Source organism: Magallana gigas, chromosome 4 (genome assembly GCF_963853765.1).
Source record: "Magallana gigas chromosome 4, xbMagGiga1.1, whole genome shotgun sequence".
In the NCBI taxonomy this organism is placed as follows: domain Eukaryota; kingdom Metazoa; phylum Mollusca; class Bivalvia; order Ostreida; family Ostreidae; genus Magallana; species Magallana gigas.
In genome coordinates, this window is record NC_088856.1 from 25,786,583 (window position 1) to 25,810,846 (window position 24,264).

General features: G+C 32.1%; 1 protein-coding gene across 5 annotated transcripts; it reads right to left on the reverse strand.

Annotated features, from left to right (window-relative positions):
* Nucleotides 1-1,444: 1,444 nt before the first annotated feature.
* On the reverse strand, nucleotides 1,445-24,264 carry LOC105321795 (serine/threonine-protein kinase B-raf). Of its 5 annotated transcripts, none has more exons than XM_034450857.2 (17): nucleotides 24,110-24,264; nucleotides 23,068-23,169; nucleotides 21,540-21,758; nucleotides 20,865-20,968; nucleotides 19,785-19,899; nucleotides 19,248-19,420; nucleotides 14,155-14,245; nucleotides 13,688-13,721; nucleotides 13,067-13,150; nucleotides 10,473-10,570; nucleotides 10,049-10,251; nucleotides 8,377-8,553; nucleotides 7,695-7,741; nucleotides 6,990-7,108; nucleotides 6,227-6,358; nucleotides 5,433-5,567; nucleotides 1,445-4,603 (listed from the first exon to the last, which is right to left on the reverse strand). In XM_034450857.2, the coding sequence occupies exons 1-17, from the start codon at nucleotides 24,254-24,256 to the stop codon at nucleotides 4,421-4,423; spliced, it is 2,163 nt and encodes a 720-aa protein (XP_034306748.1). In that variant the 5' UTR covers nucleotides 24,257-24,264; the 3' UTR covers nucleotides 1,445-4,420. The 5 variants fall into 5 exon arrangements, with proteins under 5 accessions (XP_034306748.1, XP_034306747.1, XP_034306751.1 ...); XM_034450856.2 differs by lacking the exon at nucleotides 14,155-14,245 and adding an exon at nucleotides 14,791-14,908; XM_034450860.2 differs by lacking the exons at nucleotides 14,155-14,245; nucleotides 24,110-24,264 and adding exons at nucleotides 14,791-14,908; nucleotides 23,775-23,919.

Sequence of the window (24,264 nt, forward strand, 5' to 3'; positions counted from 1 at the left end):
TATGCACATATGCAAGATGTTTGAATTGATGAAATGATTTGCTTCATTTATCTCAAAATAACATAGAAATAAACAAACAGCTAGTAGTTGGTATGATGTTTTCCTTTATTTAAAAAGTTTGAAAGATTCCGTTCCGTTCCGTTAAATACCAATATCCACACGGGTAATGGTATTTTGCGGAACGGAACGGAACCAGAAGAAATCTATTCAGAAGAAAGATTACTTAAGTAATTTTCATCGACTTTACACACACAGATTAATTGAGTTTGGTTTAAACCTCAACTTTATATTTACAGTGTCAATCAAACATCATAAAACAACTAGTGGCTTTAGGTTTTCTCGGGAAAGAAGCGTGTATTGACTTATAGAGCAATGAGTAGCATATGTTATGTAATACACAGTTCATTAAAACAGCAAAATTTGTAAAACAATCTTCCATTTACGATAAGTTAAATTGAAATAATGACGTTTAAAAAAAATATTGTTTCCCCTTTTGGGGCCTCTTAACTGGTTCCGTTCCGTTCCGTTCCGTTCCGCAAAGTACCAATAGCCATTTAAACCCCGTGGAATCACAACAGACAGTCAGAGTCATATTCTGACAGCAGATGGTGAGATGGATTTTATACACATCCTCGATATGAATGGACAGATTATCCGTTACATTGATAACTGTGATCTGAAAACTCCTTGGGGTTTATGTATAGACAATGAAGACAATTTGTTTGTGTGTGAACGTAGGGGTGGAAATGTAAAGAAAATTAAATATTTAAAGTAGACTATTTCGTGAGAACAATGTAAATCAAATACCTCTTAACTAAAGCTGGTTGATCAATCTGGTTATCAGAGTTGATTTGGAGCGAACAATAAAGAAGAAACAGCTTTCCAAAATGCTTCCATGAATAAACAATATTATTTCATTATGATGATTATTAAATTGTACTCATGAAAGGATATCAGACTGAGTACCATAATTCTTTTTTTTTTTTACTGTCAATTTTAAATAATTATTTTCCCAAATTTATTTGATTTTTTTTATCTTTGTTTGTTGTTTCAGTTCTAAATTTCTTGGGTTTATTCAAAATTAAATTTTGATACTTTGATTTGAATTTATAAAAAAAACAAGACATCTGTGAGCTAATGCTCACTAGTGATACCCCTGCTCTAACAGGAAGTTATATCCCACGATAAGGCATGCCTGAACAAACAATGTGTTAACATTTCAAAAATCTACAATAGATAGTTGCTGAGAAATCTTTGACGAAAATTTGTGTTAAGGACAGACATATATATATATATATATATATATATATATATATATATATATATATATATATATATATATTTATATATAAAATTTCGAAAGTCGTTAAAGGACTTGAGCTTCATCAAGGTCAATTATAAATGATAATCTTACGTTTATATGGAATAAAAATGAACACAAAAGTAGAGGAAATTTCTTTATATTTTGCATTTACAAAGAACCATCACGAGAGCAAGTACATTCTTCACTCAAATAAAACAGTCATAACGTCTCTCTCTCTCTCTCTCTCTCTCTCTCTCTCTCTCTCTCTCTCAACTGTCACGATGATGAGCAAAACAAGCAGAAATGTGTATCAGTAATATAAATAGGCAGTTGGTAACAATCTTGTCAACTTTTTTTTTTTATTTTCAAGTGACAAGACATGAGATTATCTACTCAAAAATATTTGAAAATGAATTAAAGAAAAATCCTGTAAAAATCTAAATGCACAAAGAATTTTCAAAAGCAAATTATTCTGTCAATTCTCAGTTTTGAAATGATCAGAATATTAAGATATTTTTTTATAAAAAATACACTGAGAAATGTTAAATTTTGTATTGGCTGCATATTTTTGCATTACTTTCCTACACTAATTTAATTAATAAACGACATATAATTTAATGCTTTCATGTATGTTTATAAGAATTTCTGAATCTTTTTTACTACAGCATAATTTGCTACCAAAAACCCAAACTAAAAATAACGAATCCCCACCCCCTCCAAATAAATGCAAAATATTATGTCTTCCCAAAAAATTTGCAAATGTGGACTGAAAATAAAAAAGTTTTTAAAAAGAAAAAATCATATTTAAGAGAATTGTTTGTAACATCGATAAAGAAAGACAACACCAACAACACGGTATTATTGGTAAAACTTTGATATGTACAGTGTGGATGAGGATCGACTCGGAGAGAATATTAAGACAAATGTGTGTACTGGAATCCTTCGAATTCGTTTCTCCCTCATCTCACACAGAAATCATTCACACACAGTAACGAATAAATTATTACACAATGTATTCCCCCCACACACAAAAAAATAAACAATTAATTCTGAAGAAAGAATGAAATAAAGTCACCATCATTTCTCTCTTCTTGTTATATAATTGAATATATATATATATAATATATCTATAAGGAATTTCACTCACGGCTTCAATTCTATCCTATAAATAATTCTGATCATTCTTTCAGAGCTCTCGTTCATAATAAAACGTCTTATTTTTTTTTCATAAATACATGTAATTAAGTTCTATGAAATATTAGCATTTCAATAATGTAAACGTATATATATAGACAAATCAAGTGTACCCTTTCATCAAATACAAATGAAATTCTAATGCAATGCTATTCTCCACTTTAAAACAAGAGCTTGACAATCACAGAAACTCTTGCAATAATTAACTTACAATTTTACACTGTATAACACTAAAATGATTGAAGAACTGCAACTGAGGTCAGACATATTTGTCACCATCCAACCCCCATTATCTTTAATACAAATCATTCTGTACAGAAAATGTTATTTTTTTTTTTTAAATATTCGATAACTATCAAAACAGTTTCAATTCTAAGCACTTTGAAAGGACAATTTTTACAACAATTTCAACAAGTACGATAAAATGCCTAACATTATTGACAGAACGATGTCCTAATATGATTGTTGGCTTCATCCATATAAAGGAAAGTCAGTGAAGTCATTGCACAATGTCCTTGTCCACATCCAAGTCGAAGTGAATCACAGTTAATCGGAACTAAATATATTCCATAAAGGTGAGAGAAAAAAATTCAAACACACACAAAAGAAGTCTGTACATGTTCATTGCACAAAAATCAGCATCTCTCATCAAAGAGAGAGAGAGGCCCAAAGATACTGGAACGTTCCCATCCAGTATGGAATATAGTACACGAAAATGACCTAGTAGCGACACCACCATTTTCTATAAATCAATTTCCGTCATTATATTTCGCATCACAGAGCCATCACAGCAAAAGAGTCCACAGCATTCCATAAAAATACAGAACATATCCCTCTCCCTGTCCACGAAATCTGAACGACACACACGATTGGCTGTTTCATGTACGTTTTTTTTTCCTCTCCCCAGTAACGACGGAGACAAATCAACAGTCGCCCCCTTATGTAACAACAACGGCACATTTAACAAGTGGAATACCTTTTATCATACAGTAAAGTGCTGCAAGTTGAAGGAACAATGATATCCAATGAAATCAACACATAGGTAGCGAAAACCAATCAGGATTTCACAACATTCACATATTTACAAAATCTTATAAAAGTGTCACGTTCACTCAAAAAGTATCACAATTGGGTGATGTATCTCCTTTCTTTTTTATAATTTTTTTTTTCTTTTCCTTCGTGATCTGTTTTTCTTCCACTATTCACAGGAAAATATTTATGGCCTCCGATGTGAAGAGATCATACTACATTGCGGACTAAAACATAAATAGTTTTGTTACTCAAACGGCATGCATATTACCTTGGGAAATAAAACAGTCTTGCGGAATACGTCAATCTTGGCTTGTACATGTAGAACTATCCAAAAGCACTATGTACATGACACATCTACATGCATGTCAGATGAATCGATCAGTTCGAATTTATCCTCAAACGAGATGAAATACCATGGATTGTACACGATGGCAATTTGTATGATGATTCACTGAAAGTTAGGGTCTTTTCGTGAATGAAACACCTTCTCATGTATGAAAATATAATATGCACTCATAATCTGCCAAATTCCCCAAGGTATTCACCCAGTAATTTCTAGATGATAAAGAGGCGATGGAGATCATCTCATAAGCAGAAAAAACAAAGGAATATGCAATTGTACACATGGAGTGAGGGTCATTTTGGCCAGCTGTGGTCATATTAATGACATAACACAGGGATAAGCTGGCACACAATCTAACTTGCTTTTCAGAGCTTTAAGCTTTGAGCTCGTCAACTCGGATAAAGAATGCTGTATGGGGAATTTTTTTTTTTAAAAAGCAAGCTATCACACACCATCGGGGCCTCCTCTTTGCAAGCTGTAAGTGTAACAGATTTTTTTTTCATCATCACCTTTGAACTCACGAAGAAAACATCCACACACAGGAAGTCTTAGTTTAGGCCGCCACCCGACGTTGACGTAAACAGAAAGTGAATGCCGCTGTTAATGGGCGTCTTGGGAGAAGCACACAAATACATGAAGTCTTCTGATTGCGACAGATTCAACGTTGGCTCTGACGAGCTCCGATGAACCTTGGGAAGAGATCGCTCTAGGCTCTCCAAGACTGACAGTATCTAAGAAGGGAAACATTATTACGGAGCTCATTAGAAGATATCTCTTTTTAAAATACTTGAATGAGAAAATTATATTAATATACATTGTATATATTCTCCATATCTTACAATCTTAATAGATCTGTTTAGTTGATGGATGCCATTTAATCTGCAATAAAACTTTATCATACATACACTTTTGCACCTACATCGCGAAATATAACTTAGGCCATAGAATAATGAATTCCTTGGTTCTCAAGTTCATTTTTATCATTAAATGAAAAAAATAAAATTTTGACTGTGCACTTGCCTATTCCGGAAAAAGAAATTCTTAATTTAGGACCGCATTTTAGATACTCAATTCAGTAAAGCACTTCACTTAATAAAAAACATAATTGTAAACATCGTGATGATTCAGATTAAATTTTAACAATTGCAAATAGCCACCAAATCTAGTTACCAGACGCTGTGTTTAAGTTATGATCGAACAGCAATGATTTTAGATTTGGTATAGGAGGAAGAATGTGCATATACCAGGAGATTCCTGCAGCTTGCACTATACTAAATATCCTACTATGTTTAATCATAGGCTTTCTCAAGCCTCGTAGTTGTGGTGTTTCTTGTGAAGAACATGATGACTTATTTATTTCATTTAGTTTGAGCTAACAAATCCGATACATCCATTTCAACGTAACTATTTATTTGCTTTAAAACATTGCCTTTTGTGGATTTGAATATGAATTATATGGAGTAAAAAGAAAAAATCACCAATTAACCACATCTGTTTTTGAAAATGTTGGCCTGAGAACCAAGAGATTGATTTTTCATAGCCTTAGCTCTAATTAATTACCTGTGGAAACAATGGCCGCTGTTCTCTGTCATATTTACAGCAGTCCTGCATTAGGATTTTGAATCTTTTGGGCGTGTCTGACCTAGATTTACTGAGGTCAGGCCGGAGTGTCCCTTTACCCACCATGTACAGAATCTGTAACACAAATAAAGAGACTGTTTCTACCATACATTACATAAGTTAACAACATACTTCAGGTATTCTCATACAAAAAAAAATTTATCTATCCTCATAGTAAAAAAATTTTCCACAATCGTTTTACTTCATACTTTTTACGACCTTGCATATGAAAATGTCTGTTGGAGAGGGTCCTTTTAAAGCGCAGTTTGAATTCACTTTGTCAAAGGGAAAGCCAACATAATATTGTATTTCTTTCGAAAGAGTGGCTTTATCATTTTACATATTAAATAGCCTTTTTACGTAACAAAAATGGGCAATTAGTATCAAATAAAAAATTGGTGGAAGAATATATTTATGCGTTATTAGAAGACAATCCTTGAATGCAATGACTCAATGGACAAGCATATACCGTATATCAGGTAATTTTCGCAATGATCTAATTTTCGCAACCTCTTTTAAATCGCAAATAATTGAATACGCAGAAATTATATCATGTATCATTTTTTATAAGATACTTTTTAAATCGCAAAAAATGACTGACGCAAATTAAAAATGTTAAAGATTTTCTTCATTTTCGCAAATTTTGTGACACACACACAAAAAAAAAAAAAACGGTTATACGGTATTACTATTTGAAATTGTCCCCAGAATAATACATATACATGTATTCATACCTGGTCCTTGTTACTGATGTTGCTATAGGGAAGTGACTGGGTCATTAACTCATACAAAACTATCCCAAAAGCATACACATCTGACTGGTTGGTGTAGGGATTGGCCTCTTTCATTCGTATCACTTCTGGAGCCTACATAAGGAAAGACAAAGAATCAAGAAGCTGCTCTGGTCAAATTTATAGACTTGTGTTGCCCTATTTCTAATGTAGAATATTCCAGTTACCAGTACACAGCAATCATTATTGGTACTTCTACTTGTAAATATTCATGAAAAAAAAATGACAATTGTAAAGAATTTAAAAATGAAAAATGCAGATACATTTACCAGTATGTATAAAAAAAGAACCTGAACCAAATTCACATTTCGAAGCAATTTTAGTTTTAAGTTCAGCATCATAAAAAAAAACCATATGAACATGTATGTACATGTATATCGATCTACACCAGTTTACAATTCTGTCTTACAAATATGAACATATACAGTGCATTATCAATGAAATCTATAGTCATTGTGTAAAATAGCACTTACGCATAAAAAATAAATGCTGTAAAACACGGGCGATTTTGCTTCAATACAAACATAATTTGTTATATCGTCAAATTTACATGTATAGTCGTGGGGAATGGAAATCAATTTGCTGTAAGCGTCAATTCATTATAAGCATATTCGCTATAACCGTGTTTTATTGTATATGGTCGTGACTACTCTAGAGTCCTTAAAAATAGTACAGGCTCCAGGTAAACATGGCTTTGATGACATACCATCCACAATATGGAGCCACTGGGCTGCTGGAATTGATGTGATCCACTCCACCTGGTCTTCATCGTAGCCAATCCAAAGTCACCGATTTTTACCGTTAAGTTTTCCGTTAAAAATATATCTGATCAAGTGTTAAGGAAGCTTTTCCCCCCTTTTATTTCTGTTGTGAACGATAAATTCAAAACAATATTACTAAAAAACATATAGTGTATTATTCATGAATAAAATAAATGATCTGTAATCCTGGATAAATTGGACTCTTTTTCTGAGCTTTCTCTTCAGAATACTTTTACAGATAATACTGTAATGCATGTATACTGTTAACCTTCACTTATAAAATAAATCACTATATGTACATTTTCCAGTGTCTTTGCCTGTGATAGCACTATGTATCGATTTTGTACTATATAACCCATTATACAAATGACGCCAAATTGAGGCGCCAGCAGGGTTTGCTTATTTATATTTAAATATTAAATCATACGATGGCTTAAAATCATATAAATATAAGTAATAGGGAATCATTCTTTGAATATTATGAGGTGATAATTTCGGTCGGGGCGTGATCAAATCGATCATAAAGCCCTTTGTGCTTTATTGGATTTGATAACGCCCCGACAAAAATTATTACCTCATTATACTCAAAGAATGATTCCTTATTCCTTATGTAATCACTCTTCCTCTAATTGATTCTCAGTAAAGGATACTATTTGACTTTAAATCTCTGTGAATAATACATTTTGCATGGAGATAACTGAAAAAAGAAAAATGAAGTATCAATATCAATGGAATACATATAGAACATAAGCAAATAAATTTTCTAAACATACAAAAATTATTTGAAGTACAAGTCATACAATAAAAATATTATATTTGGCATGTACAATATTTGTCTGACAATGATTTTTTAACATGTTAGCATGGATTTGAATTAGCATATTTCTGGATGCACTTTTCTTAATGATATACATATATGCATGGCATTTAGCAATGTACTTGATTAAGCAAAAGCACTTTCCCTAAACAAAAAAACACTTAAATGAATACACAGGCAAATGTAACGTGTGTCACGTAATTTCCATTTTATAAAGGGTTGTAACTCTCAGAAGGAAAATACTGTAAATTCCTTATTAAACACAAGAAATTAATATCCGCATAAAACGTGAGAAGCACATCTCACACATTTTAAAATCTTGCTTTATTTTTCTGACAGAAGTAAACTATTAGGAAATACGATAAAAAATCAGTGTTCGCGATTTCATATTCTCGCGATTTGATGCAAAACGATAGAATCTCAGAATTAAAGTACTCGCGTAAAATAAGGAATCTACAGTAAACATCAGTCTGAGAGAAGTTCATTAGTGACGTGGCAATGATTGCAGTACTCACTCCATTCCTTGTGCCGTCTGCCGAGAAATCTCCATTATTGTTAACATTTCAAACTTGATGTCGTCTTCGTGAATGTGCTTGTATAAACTGGAGCCTTCGCACCACTGCGTGACTATGGCTAGCTGGGGTTTTGACGTCCACCCCATAAACAGTAGAATGTTGGTATGTCTTGTTTTCCTTCGAAACAACAAATGTCATTCTTAACTTTAAGTACCATACATACATGTACTCCACACACTTCTAGACCCTCTTTGGACTTTAGAATGTCTTTCACCAGCTATCCAGGATTTTGTTTGAAGAAATATTCATTTGCACAAATAGGTTATTATCATAAATAATGTGCTTATTTTTTGTACCAAACAGCTATAATATCTACTAAAAGAAAACATTGAGAAGACCCCATATGGTTTGCAAAAACCAAAATATTGATGAAACCACAGAATTGAGTTCTAGTTGAATCAGATCACAGTTGTAATCAATCTCCCTAATCCAGCAATCTGAATAATAAACACTTTCACTAACTTCACTACAGATAAACCAGCAATCTGAATAATAAACACTTTCACTTACTTCACTACAGAAAAACCAGCAATCTGAGTAATAAACACTTTCACTAACTTCACTACAGATAAACCAGCAATCTGAATAATAAACACTTCCACTATCTTCACTACCGACAAACCAGCAAACTGAATAATAACCACTTCCACTATCTTCACTACCGAAAAACCAGCAATCTGAATAATAAAGTGATCTTCACTATCTTAACTACCGACAAACCAGCAATCTGAATAATAAACACTTTCACTATCTTCACTACCGACAAACCAGCAATCTGAGTAATAAACACTTCCACTATCTTCACTACCGACAAACCAGCAATCTGAATAATAAACACTTTCACTATCTTCACTACCGACAAACCAGCAATCTGAGTAATAAACACTTCCACTATCTTCACTACCGACAAACCAGCAATCTGAATAATAAACACTTTCACTATCTTCACTACCGACAAACCAGCAATCTGAGTAATAAACACTTCCACTATCTTCACTACCGACAAACCAGCAATCTGAATAATAAACACTTTCACTATCTTCACTACCCACAAACCAGCAATCCGAGTACAGTAAAACTCGTTTAGTACGAACATGGACATATTTAATTCTCGGATATAGCGAAGTTTTTTTGAGTCCACGGTAAAATTCTTGACAAATCTTAGCAAAATTTTACGGTTATAGCAAAGTTTAGATATAACAAATTTACGAATATAGCGAACTTATTTTGAGTCCCTTAGAGGTGAATAATAACAAAATTTAACACCTTTATAACGAAATTCGTTACAGTTAAAAAAGTTTGCACTACCATTTAACATAATTTGAATTTGTTCAGTTTGAATGAATTTATTTTCATAATTATTTTTCAATTCACAATCCGATTATTAAAAGTATCAAAGTAATGCATTGTTATTTTAAGCCTCAATTAACAAAAATTATAGTCTGGTGAAAGAAAACATGTATATAGTGAATTTGCCGTGGTTATTATTACGAATTCATTATACGGATATAACGAATAATGGATATAACGAAGTAAATCTATTGGTCCCTCGGACTTAGCTATAACCGAGTTTTACTGTAATAAACACTAGTTATCTTCACTACAGACAAACCTTAGGACTGCCACTTCATTCTTGAATGCCCTCAGCTGTTGAGGAGTTGGAGCTGTGACGTTAAGGCGTTTGATTGCCACGTGACCATGGTAATACCCTCGGTATACCGTCCCAAATGACCCTGACCCGATTCTCTTGTTGACCTGAATTTGATCACCATTGATTTCCCAGTCCTCTCGCGGATGGTTCTCTACTGTCCGATGCTATGAGAAATGGGAAAAAATGAGGTGGAATATGCTTGATATGTGAATTTAAAGAAGCCTTTTTTCAATGTACCTATTTATACATAAAACTGCATTTTTGGGGCAATGCTTTAAGCAATTATGTAACAATTTACAGCATATATTTCAAATATAATATGATTTTCAATGCCATGACCTTTACACCTTTTTATTTTATGCAAATTACAGGGTCACGACCTCACCTTGACCTCATGACCTGTATGTGTCGGCTGTGGCTGAGGTACTGGTTTGGACTGATTTGAAGTTGTTAACACCGGTAGCGTATTATTTCTTTGTGATCCTGAAACAGTCAAAAGAAAACTTACAACATGGAAAAAATTATTACATACACATTGTCTTATATTACATATTACATATTGTCTGGTGCATCAATCTTGCGACAATTTTACCATCATTCAATCAAGATCCACTTTAATGTTTATCAGCATAACACTACACATTCTTTTGAGAAAAAATATGAGGTATCCATTTCTAAGTAGGAAAGAGAAAAATGTTCATAAATATAACCATGGACAATAGAATTTAGAGATACAAACAAATATGTTATCAAGGAAACAAATGCATGGAGAGAAAAAATCCATGAAGAATTGGTTAATATTTGTGGTGGGGAGTCAAACGCTACTGAGGTGTCAATGGCTGGACAAGGACCTACATTTGAGAACTCAATGAACTCTGACTAAGGACAGTTCACAGTATAATATGTTATACAGAGCATGTTTCCACGGAAACCTCATTGATCCACATCACACAAGCCAAACTCACAGACTCACAAAAAACTCATTCACAAAAAGAAACAGGTCTCAACCACTACACTTCAGATCAAAATCAAAAACAGATATTATCATGTAAATCTTATTTGAATTTTCAATTTGTTTAAATTTCAGATAGTCTCTGGAGGATAAACAATATCCAATATCTGTTAAAATCCCCAACCTTAATGCATATAATTTCTTAGCTGCAGGTCTGTAGCTCCCAGTCTGAAAAATTCAGATGGACGACCTGGGAGCTACAGTGCCACCCATTGAAAAAATGGTATATTTATTGTGCACAAAAATATGCACTAGTTTTGGACTGATTTATCTTATTTATACGCAAATTCTGTGAAAAAATTAGTACAATTAAATTCTTCATGCAATTTACTACCAATATCCTCTCTTTACTTGCCTCTGATACTCTTTTAAACACCATCACCAGCCCCATAAAGAGAGGGGGTGAAGTTTGTTTACATGTAAAAATGGTGACTCTCGATCTCGTTGTAAATTTAACATACTTGATTTTCTGACGTCGATAGCATGCTCTGGAGAAAGTCTGAGGCAAATAAATCAACGACATCAGTAGTAAATTGCATGAAAAATTTAATGGTTCTAATTGTTTTTACAGAATTTGCATATTAATAAGGTTAATCAATCCAAAACTAGTGCACGTTTGTGCGCAATAAATATACAATTTTTTCAGGTCGTCCAACCGAATTTTTCCAGACCGGGAGATACAGACCTGCAACTAATATAATTTCTAGAACCCCTTCAAGTAAATATTCTATAATGAATACACCAGCTGCCTATTAAATATTGATTCTAAAAAATTTTTGGTGAAAACGAAGTAAGAAAAGTTTGATAGAGATGCAAAAATTGAACCCAAAATGACCTTTTTCAAAGGTTGTGGTTTCCGATGGTCAATTTTTAAATGAAACCTCCAAATTTTCATTTCTGAGTTGTTTTTCAAGTGTCAGTAATGGAAAAAAATACAAATACATAGAGGAGATATGGTTCTTGTGTTGGTTTTCTAAAATTTGAAATATATTTGCAAGTGATATGCTATGAAAATATCTATGTTTTATCCTGCAACTACCCCTTACAATTACTGCATATATAGGTATACATGTGTATTGTCAAATAAACCAAAGTTATACTAGTATTCAGTAAATGCCTATATACAGCCTTCTGCATTTATCTGACATTAATATGCACTGTGATGTCATATTTTTTGCTTCGTTTCTCCATGCATATTGTCAAAAAAATTCCAAAACTTTAAAGCATCAATCGTGATACATATAATGTTGCAGGATAAATAAAATACCTATTACATTAAATACACGGTCATTGCCTTGGAACATATCAATGCAATACTTGGACTAGGGTCAAAAATGTGACAATGACGAGGCTTGTCGAGCCCTTGTCACATCTGTTTATCCTTGACCAAATATTGTGTATATTTCAAGACAATAACTGTGTATTTAATGTAAGTTGTTATTTAGTGATTCAATGCTAGTACAACTGTTTTGTGGTATGGTGTTCGATTTGTCAAAACAATCTGACTTCTTTTTATTACACTCAAATGAAAAAAAGTATTTTATGGGAGTATAAAATAGTTTGTAAAACACAATGACTCATCAACATTGCTGTAAGGAGAAGACCTTTTCCAACTAGACTTTAGTGCTATCTACGCACTAGCTATCACAGTGCAAATTTAACAACTGTGGGATAAAACAAAGTTTTAAAGTTCCATATAAATTGTCAAATTTCCCCCCCCCCCCCCCCCTCTCTTCTTATTTTTTCTTAACCGCTATTTTGAACTTGAGACATTTGAATACGATACACTGAGAATACACTGTTTTTCGTCAATATCATTTTATTGGAGTTATTTATTTCAATTTTATGATTTTTTAGAATAAATAAAACACACAAGAACCAATCCTTTTACATTATGTTTGTGTTTAAAGGCAAAGCCACAATATGAAAAAAAAATTATAATCCCACACACAAAGCCACACGGTTACCATAGCGATGCTTTGGTGTAGGTTTGCTACAAGTGCCATCGCTGGCATGGCGTTTTTCTTTGTAATTCCGGGGATTTCCGCTATCTGTAATACGCAAAAGTCGTACACACTAAATCCCCTCCTTAATCTAATCCAATAATGACAAATTTTAGCCCTCAGCGATTGCATGGACAAAAAAAAGTAGGTAAAGAAAAAAATGATCACTTCACCTAGTTTAGTTTAGTCATTATTTTAAAATTTGTTAACATTAACAAATTAAATCTAAATATTAAAGATAAGTTTTTCTTTATCATATGTGATCATAAAGAATGTTCATATATATAATGTTTGTCTCTAAAATACAAGATTTAATAATAGAATAAGCAATGCCTTATACCAAGTTTGATGACAATTGATTTTAACAGGTTGGTAAGATTAAAAAAAAATAGATATTGATAAATAAAGAGAATAAGCTTGCCATTGCATTGTATCTCTGCCAATAGCAAAAGACCATAATCACTATGGTTGTAATAGTCAGAGGGACCAGTGCAGCTCGGTTGTCTATCATGCTACATTACAGTGCAAAATATCACCAATTATGTTCGAACAAAAACTCAAGAGAAAAAAAAACACAGAACATACCTTCGATATTCTGGGTAGCAAATGGAAACTTTTCCTACAAAGAAAGGAGATAAAAAAAAATTATTAAAAATTGGGAGACTAAGTGATATTGTAATTCAAAAATATATTTAATCATGTTTTGGGTTTTTTTTTTCAATTTAAAGAACATTTTCATTAATTATTAATGATGTACATTGTAAATAATGGTCTGAAGCTTTTCACTGTAAAATCATTATCGTCATATATTATAGCATAACATGATAATAGAACACACAGTTTTTTACTTATTGGAGCAGAGTAAAAAAGAATCACGTTATTAGTATCTATCTCATCTGATGTGGAATTTTTTTTATGTCAAAGAGAACAAGTTATAGATGGGATTTTCAAAACTGCAACTATATGTACATGTACTTTTATTGTTCAAAAAAAAAAAATATCAATACATACCAATAAGATCCTTACGGTCAAGAGTTCAGAAGAATACGTACCCTTAAATCATCGTGGGGCGGAGGGGTGTTTATATTCCGTAAATTGGGTTCGGATGTGTACAACGGTGATGAATTGACTTGAGATGTTAGTCTGTATAAGGCAGGAAATAGAGGGGATCGTGTGAAATTATGTCATATCTCCAGCTCTTCGAAGACCACTTGATTTCTGCAGGAAAGCAGGTGACCTTTCTTTTTTTTTTTCTTATCTCTTAACCATGTGGCCATTGCTTGCTATCTATGAGCATTGGTCAAAAACCTAACCCTGCAGACAATTGGAGGAAATGTTTCAAGACTGATGAAGTTGACCTGTCCTGACCCCAAAAAGGAAAAGGTCAAGGTCAAACCTGATCAGCCTCGAAATTCTCCCTACAATGTCCCAGAACCTTAAAGTCTATCTGGATGTCCTAAATTGTTTTCATTTTTTTTTTAACCTTTACCTGCATAGGGGGGAAAAAAGAATTCTCCAGCACCAATTAAAGCAATAACCTCTAAAAGGTTCTATAACCAGAAGCTATTACAGCCAGGGCAGCGAGGGGGATTAAGGGAGAGGGGGGTTGAGGGCTAAGAGTGAGAATTTTTCCCAGTCGCCTGACTCTCAATTGCCAGCCAGCTTTAGCCCGACAAAGTTCTCATTACCTCTAAGTGGTCTGGATGCGTGTCCGTTATATTAATATTAACGTTAGGCGCCGATTGTGAACGGCTGCGACTAAAGCGATCTTCCTTGTTCAGGGAAAACCCAGCATCCGCCAACTTGCTGAAATTTCGAATATGAATGAATATATAGATAAGTTTTCTCTGGTATAAATATTGGTCAGAGACATGCAGAGTTTTTTTTTTAAAGAAGCTTGAGAGCAAAAGTCAGAGTAGAAAGAATTTGGTAGGAGCAGAGAAAGCAAGTTTTATTAGCTTATCTGAACAATGAATACAGTCATCTCATCTATTTTAAAATTGGTAGTAATTTTCTTGGCTTATTTCTATCTTCTGATCATACTAATGGTGTGCTTATGGCACCCCATTCCTCTCATTTCTTTTTTTAAAATGAATTAAATTTCTGCATTACTTTTATTCTAACAAACATTAACTTATCCAGTTGTTTGAAGTTGAGATCTTCAAAATTCTTTACAATATCTCACTTGTTTTTATACATATGAATAAAATGATAATGATATTCTAGTATTTGTTCTTATTTTTTTGTTCCTGAATTGAATTAAGAGTTGTCTTTCCTTAACAATGGAGATTTATCTGTGGTATCTTTGAAATAAAACCTGAAACAATCCTCTAAAGCTTTTCATTTCTTTTATGGACAAGATGACCATATTCTAATACATCAATACGAAAACATAAAATTAATTGTAAGTACTTAATACAAGATGTTTTTTCTCATACAACAATTTTTAAATTTGGTGCATACATTTTACAGTGACACGTAAACCAATTCTAATTTGTGTGTGATTTAATAAATCAAAACAGTACGTTACATATCACTCATAAAGTGGTCCATTATAAAACTACAAAGGTGAATAATTTAATTGTGGTTGCAGCGCGCTTTCTGATTGGCTAAAAAATTATTTGATATCCTATAAAGAATGTTGCCTACATTATACATGTAGTAAGACTAACGTCAAAAACATATCAATATGCTTCAAATTACTTTTGAATTTTGTAAAATTTTACGTCATTTTAAAATCAAATGATCATCTACAATGAAGAGTAAAAATATTAAATTTATATAAGCAATGAATTCAATATTTATTAGTTTTATATGATATAAAATGGTTTGAAACAGTTTACGCTTTTTTATAAACCTTTTCAAAGTTTATAAAGCGTAAACTGCCCCAAACCATTTTATATCGTATAAAACAAATAAATATTGAATTCATTTCTTAATTAATATCCTATCAATTTATGATTGATGATTATTTGTGTAAACATAAGTGACAAAAAATATTTATCATATTTTAACACTCTTATATATAGCTTTGATACCTATGAACTTAATTTCAGTTTTACTTTAAATTAAATCATAACTTTGGTACCATAGAAGTTTTTATCAAGTTAAACTTGTCAAAAAAAATGTTTGTATATGTAACAACATTACTATCAGCACTATAATTTGATGACAACAAAAATATTTATTTTGGTGTATATAATATCTAATACCACATGTATATCATGTATATACAGTAGTTGCATGGTGCTTCATCAGAAAATTGTTTTTTTATTTCTAATAGCCAGACTCTCTCTCTCTCTCTCTCTCTCTCTCTCTCTCTCTCTCTCTCTCTCTCTCTCTCTCTCTCTCTCAACAAACCCAGAAGAACTACATTTAGTCTAGCATACTCAAGCTTTTCCCAAAACATGCAAATATACTACATATAATACAAACAAAATATTTTCCTATATCAAAAAGCAACATGGATGCAGATATACATGTATATACATGTAAACTATATACATATATCGTAAAACAGGTTATTTTGGCTTGACTTGTAAATATTTGGCAATAATTTAAGTTATATGACTTAATTAAGGTATATCAAATATTTTAGTTATTTTAGTTATGGTGATTTCAAAATTGTTTACACTCAAATGTACATCCACAATTTTTATTTCTGCTGTTTCAGCACTGACAATTTTTCAGCACTGATATTAATCACCAATACAAGCCAAAATTAGCATCCCGCAAGAAATAACCTGCTATACGATATATATAATTTGATAAAAAGGTATACGGCATTGCTTTACAAATCCAGACACCTGGCTGTAGTTATCTAGATTCTTCACCTCCAGATGATTGATGACAGAATTTTTTTTTTAATGACGTAATTAATTCTTAATTTAAATTAATTGCTCATTAAATATTTGCACAATTCCATTATTTAGGAAAAAGGTGTCTGTATTCACAAACCTCCGCTGTGTACACTTCATATGAAAACAACAAGATGGGGGATTGAAGCAACAAATGAACAAACAGACAAGGCAGACAGACAAACAAAAATACGCAATAATTAAAAGAAAATTAATGAGGAATAACTATAATTGTGAATAGATAGAAATCAAATCGGTGAAACTGTGAAAACACAACTCAACAAACACTCTGCCCTGGCAGCAATTTCAGCAAGTTGTACATCCGAGAGGAAAATTTTTGTTGAGGGATGGTGGAAAGGGAATTGGGGGGTCTAGAAGGGGCAACTAATGACCACTGACTGGTGGGGATAAACTATAACGTTGTATATGCCGTCCTGTCAATATCATTACAGCATAATGATTTACATATAAGAATACATTCACATTCCTATGGGATTTTGAGATGAATTTTTAATGAATATGTGGAAAGGATTTAGTGGCTTTTTTAATTCTACTCGTCAATGAGGGAAATAACCTCTGCTTATCAATTCTACACAGTTTGTAGCATACCGATATATTTGTATAATAAATATGCTATAAAATGGAATTCATCCTGAGTTTATTTTACTGAATAAAATGAACATGCATTCATGAGATATTTTGTGTGGTGTGAAATTTCTTTCAAAATACTGTTTTACACAAAACTGGAATTAATTTTTTTTTTGGGTTGTTGTTGATTTTCTTAAAATTAATCAAGCTTGGGAAATCAAATTAAGCTGATGAAATGTCAGGCACATTTAGGCAAAAAATTCTTTGAGGGATGCTTGGATTCAAGTACAAAAATAAGTAAAAATTGAAAAAATAATGAAAACCATATGAACTGGGGGTAAAAATGAAATACACTCATCACACATATAAATTAATATATCAAATCAAGATCTATTCATAAACATGGTGTAAATGCTACATATAACATATAAATATATAAATAACTATAAAATGCGGGGGCAAAATAAACGACAACAAGGGTTTTTGGTAAATGCATATAAATTAATAATGTATAATAATAATGAAATGACTGCAACATCTTTTACTTGTATAATTCTAACTATCAATTCTATCAAAGCAATGCCACTGATAGCAAACAAACAGTTTATTTCACAGCTCTCCTTAATCTTATACGACTTAAACCTATATATATCCAATTCAGGTGGTTACTTTGCTAAAATTGTTTATATACTCCCAATATATCAATGGAAGGACTGTTCCAATACAACTTATATAAAATGAGGAGCTTGGGGTAAAAGGAAATAAAAGAGAGATTGTTATGTGAAAAATTTAACTATGAATGAAAATAGATGGTTTTCTATATAGACACATTTTAGCAGGAGTTACCTCCCGTTGGCGGCCATGATGCAGATTCCTACATTATATAACTAATTCTAACTTGTCATACTGGGCACTCTGAGGCAGATAGCACTGTTTTTAAGATGAATATACATTGGTAGAAGTCTCCTTTAATTTTTAATTGTAATAATCTTAGGATTTACCCCGGTATACTATTGCCAAACTCATTTAGAATTGGTTCCTAAAAGAGGAAACTTCATTAGATTGAACAATATAAGATGGCAGCCAAGGAAAGTAACTTGGAGGGAAAATATGTCAATAGAAACACTATCTATTGATCAACCACATGCTAAATGAGGCCACTAGGGTATGTATCTGTTAATTGCCGTATTTCTTCATCCACCCCCAAATACCTAAAGCATTTTTTCCCCTTTTAGGAACAGCCCGTAATTTATACAAACAGAATATAAGAAATACAGTCAGTGAAGTGACTCACAGTTTATAAATGTAATTTTATAAAGCATTACTGACTTCTTTCCATAACAATGACTACAACCATGTTATTTATTTCAAACCATTTTAAGTGCAAAATAAATGTTTAGCTAATCAATCATTATATTTAATAATTAATCAAATTTTTCTTTCAGTCAGTTGCTGAATTGAAATTTTTAAACAAAGCATTGGAATTAGTTCTGGAACATGACACACATTATAAGTCTACAAATTCTTTTAAAATTTTTCCAGATTGAGTCTAAAAGACCCTTTCTGTATGAGCAAATCGAAATAGCTCTTATAGAAAATGCCTTGCTGTCAATCAATAAGACTGACACGCCCTACATAATTTAAATGGGCTAGGTAAACAATGTAGATGTGTACATATATTTTTTGACAGGATGACTTACGGTTTGAACATTCCTGGATAGGGTAAGGAATCGGGGACGGGGTAACAAAAGGGTTGAATTTTGTCACTACATCTCTGGTGGAAGCGAATTCCACACGTCTGGCAGCGTAAACTCTGGAACAGCGACTTTCCACATCCGTCGCAGAATGTTAAAAGTAAAAATGTCTTTCTAACCTGAAATAGCACGTGTGTTTGGTAATACAAAACTCTAAGCACGACCATGATTAAAAAATAAATGTACAAATGTGCCACCAAATGAAAAGTTAAAACTAATGCACTGTATTTCCATGGGTATGTCATCAAAATAGTTTAGCCTTTTTATATACAATCAATTATAGTAATAATCAGCTCAAAAATTCTACCAACTGTTTAAACATATTTTGTTTGAAAAAATATTTCAAACATTTCAAATTCAAAGGACAGAGACAAATTCATTTAAACAGCTTTGAAACATAAAATATCTTGGCAATTAAACTATAACATTGAGAAATCGACAAGACTGAGACCCAAATATCGTATCCAACACATTTTGACGTACTATGTTGTGTGTGGTAATGGCTAACTGTCCCTCCAGCTTGCGCTTGGGCTTCTCACAGACATTGATGTCCTTACCGGCTAAGTTAGCCATGTCAATGTCCCAGGAAATGGGCATCCTGCAAAACAGAATTCGTTAGCCGATACTCGATTAATTGTATGACAAATCGCTTTTAGTCATATGGTCAATGAGGCCTTTAAATTGCCCCAAGGCTGGGTCAACTAGATGATCTATTCTGATAAAACTAGTGTCACTAAACTGGTGTCATATAATATTTTGAGAACCTACTCCGGGTTTAGAATTATGCATAATATTTTGAACCCAGTTTTAATATTTTGTGATATCAAAATAAAATAATATTTTGTGATATCAAAATAAAATAATATTTTGTGAGATCAAAATATTTTATGACACAGGTTCAACACTGGACCCAGCCAAGGAACCTGAACCTCGTTTTACCATGCTGACCACATGAAAGTATGGTCAATTGCTTTATATTACAGTTTCAATGTTGTCAATCCGGTTTTTTTGCATGCCGAGATACAATTTTTCATATTCAAATAACTTAATTGTCACAGTGATAATCTTCCATGTTGTTGATAAATTAAGTTCGTTCAAAACCAGAGAACTGGTTCACAAAAATTGATGATATAATTTTCATCTATGTGTCAATTATACTTAATTTTTTTTAATGTCATAAAAATTGTTAACTTTTCAATTCAATTTTTTTTTTTGAGGGGGGGGGGGGGGTAAAGTTGATATAATTCTCCCCCCCCCCCCCCAGTTGCATTACTGTGGTTCCACTAATATTTGTGGGCATCAATTTCTGTGGATTTAGTGAAAATAACAGTTCCAAGGATATGTAAATTTGTGACCAACAACCCATTTGAAACATTATTATTAGACATTGAATCTAAAGTACCATTTAATATTGTAGATTAACTCAATGAAGAAATCCACAGCAATTTGTATTCAAAGAACATTAATGAAAACAGAGTTTGTCTTTGTCATTGCATCATCAACATTACTGGTACTTTAAATTACTACAGTTATCAGTACTTTACTAAAATAATCAGTACTTACTTTGTCGTTGAGTCATAGACATTACAATTTTCAGGGGAGAGAAATCTCCGGGACATTGATTTCTTTAGACCTTCCTTCAGAATCTTTCCTGGCTCTATCTTTACCTGTACAAAAAAAAATTGAAACTAAATTCAAACTATCATCTTTCAATACTAAGAAAAAAAAAATTAAGAAAGGAAATAAGATAATAAACTTCTGCAAAGCCCAAATGCTATCAAATATTCCTTCAGTTACAATAAGACATTTTCCAGAGTTTTGAAACAATTTAGACGAACAAACTTTACTAAAATAACAAATACACTATTCAGAATAATATAATTTGATATTTACCTTGGAAAATGCTTTGCTAATACAGATAATCTTAGAGAAAAAACAGGAGATTGGAGTGAATAATTTCTCTTAACACATTTGAGAAAATACTTTTTTTCGTTTATATTAGGAATAAAAAGATTGAACTGGAGTAAATAAATTCCTTATTTTACGTGAGTACTTAATTCCACGATTCAACTATTTTCCACCAAATCGCGAATGCCGAATTTTTATCATAGTTTCTTGTAATTAACATATATCCAAAAAATTTAAGCGAGACGTGCATCTTGCGATTTTCTGCAGATATAAATTCCTCACGTTAAATTTGGTATCTACAGTAGGCACCCTAGGTTCAAAGAACCATACCAGAGAGAACTGTTCATTTGGTAGGTAGGCCTTAATGATGCCGTGGACCGGTTTAGGACTTGGTATTGAGTTTGAGATGTTGGGCTGAGCCCCGCCCCCCGACGTCGATGCTGGCAGGCTACAGGTGGGGGATCGGTCCTCTTCGTTTGGCATCTTTGCCAGCAAGTCCTCCTCTTTGACTTGTAGTTCATGGATTTTATTTGTGAGAGTTTCATATTCCTGGAAGATGAAAATGAATTCATTATTCTTACATGTATAGTCTTGTCTGAAATTTTTTGTAAAAAAAAAAAATAAAATAAAATAGAAACCCATTCCTTCTCCAGTATTTATTGTATGTATGAAGATATTATGATGTTTTATATGGTTTAAAAATATCAAGTTCAATTTGGGAAAAGTTGCCGAAAAAGTTTCCATTTAAGATCGATATCCATGAATAAAAACTCCAAATTTCTGCTAATACAGATTTATAGTTTCAATTTTACCAGATTTTTTTTTTCATGACACTGAAATAATTCATAATGAAAGGAAATTATTTTTGACATCAAAGTATATCAATGTAAAATATATATCAATATAAAGTAAATCATTTTATTTTTCAGAAATTACAGGTCAAAATATAGCCCCTTTAAAACAGACAGTATTCATATTAAGAGCAAAATCTTAAATAAGATCTGATTTTTTTCAATTTCTTTTATGCATAGTCTGATATTGGAGGTTCTGGGGAAACAACGTTAATATACATGTACTTATACATGTAATCCATAGAGAAAACAAAGTAAAACATGTATTTGAAATGTATCAAATTTCCCTTTACCAAGGAAATACAACTGCATGCATAGCAAATGCTTGCCAATTTTATGCTCATCCTGTGTGCATACGTAGATTTAGGGTAACCATATGTAAAATAATTAATATATTTTTGCTTTGATTAGGATAAAAATGGTCCAAATTTTTTTCAATGTTTGGTCTTGATATAGTTATAATTCAATTATTTATATTATCATCGTTTACCTTTACTCATAATGCTACTATTAGGTTGGTTTTTTTTTCAAAATTCAAAAGCTGGATAAAAAATATTCACATTTGTCATATCATTTTCTTTAACACATGCAGTTTCATGTATAGATTGACCAATTCTTAGAAATATCAGGAATATAAAACTTCTGATGATTATCCTTTTATATAAAAAAAAATATATATATACTGTCTTAATTTAAAATTAACTAAAATCTTTTCATCAATATGAATAAAATTTATACAAAAATGAAAGTACAATACCAGGTACATGAACTTACCACCCCCCCCCCCCCCCTTCCTAAGTTCTTATTATATCCACAATAATTTAAACAGCATTTTATAACAGGATTCAAGAATACCAAATGAATTAAAGATGTTTTCATACAAATTCTCAAATAATTGGTGGAGGGGGTGTAATCAAATATAATGTATTTGTAATGTATTCAGAATGTATGACAAATTTACCCTTCAGTCCTTTCATTCTGTCCAGCAGATTGATTTACAAACTCACCTCAACATACATAGGATTTGGTTGTTGGTCATTTCCAAATTTTTTGTTAAGTTCATCTAAAGAATCCTTTGTAAGCTGAATAACTTTTCTTATATTTCTTATCTGAAAAAAAAAATTATAAAAGAAATAAGAATTATACTCTAAATAGATCACATCTACTTTTTATAAAAGTAAATGTAATTTTTTTTAAGGGTTTTTCTTCGTTTCTAAAAGTATTCATTTGTTCCAATATGTCAATCAGTTACTTGCACATAAAAAAAAAAATAATTTTACAACTTTTATGGAAAATGCAATATATTTCAAACAAAAATTCGCCCCTCTTGAAATACATACTCTAGACAAAAACTGTCCTTATTGTGTTTCAGTTCAGAATACATCATGATCATGAACTATTTTAGACTTTAATCACTTGCTTCAATAATAGCAAGTAATAATGTTATAATTTTCTTTACATTGGCATTTCGACATGTAGTTAACAACATCACTGCAACAAAAGCATCTATACATAATTAAATATCTTTATATTTTCCTTTTAATGACTTTACGGCAGCTTTATAATTCATGATCCTGGAGACATATAAATCCAGGCATTCAACAATGGTGAAGATGTCAAATTTTACTTTCAGTTTTGTTTGTTCTCACATTTTTGGGGGTAACAATATGTAAAAATCATATTTTCTTAAAGGTTGTGAGACTTGGAAACTTACTGCACAGATCCGTGGTATTTTCATAACAAAGAAATTCGCAAGAGACCTTGATTAACATTATTGTCATGATGACAGTAGCAAAACGATGGCGTGAAAATGTACAAAACAACTGCATTTCGTTGACATTGCATATTACATGAAACACAAACTCCAGAAAAGCAGATGCGTAGATTGATCAAGTCATGTGTATTTTTACGAATTTAAATGGCGTAATCATCTAAAATAGGCACATCAGCTGTTTGAGGTGTAACAGACAGAGATAATTCGGGATTTTATACATAAACAAGCAATAATAAGGAATGGGTGCCTTTCGATTTCTGAGCAATGGCACCTACCTCATCTTGTATTTTTCCTATGTCAATGTCGTCTTCGCTATGCTGACCAGAAGGCATATGGGGTATGTCACCATTGATAACGACAGGATTTTCTACAATCTCCATTTTACCTCTCGAACAGAGGTGTTCACGTGATTTGTCTAACATTACCGCGA

Bases quoted from the DNA above. Each gene is read 5' to 3' on its own strand.
- LOC105321795 (XM_034450856.2), bottom strand. From the start codon at position 24,256: ATGTTAGACAAATCACGTGAACACCTCTGTTCGAGAGGTAAAATGGAG. The intron at 21,759-23,067 runs GTGAGTTTGTAA...TTCATCTTCCAG, and splicing joins CAAATCCTATGTATGTTGAG to GAATATGAAACTCTCACAAA. The intron at 19,421-19,784 runs GTACGTCAAAAT...GTGCTATTTCAG, and splicing joins CCATTACCACACACAACATA to GTTAGAAAGACATTTTTACT.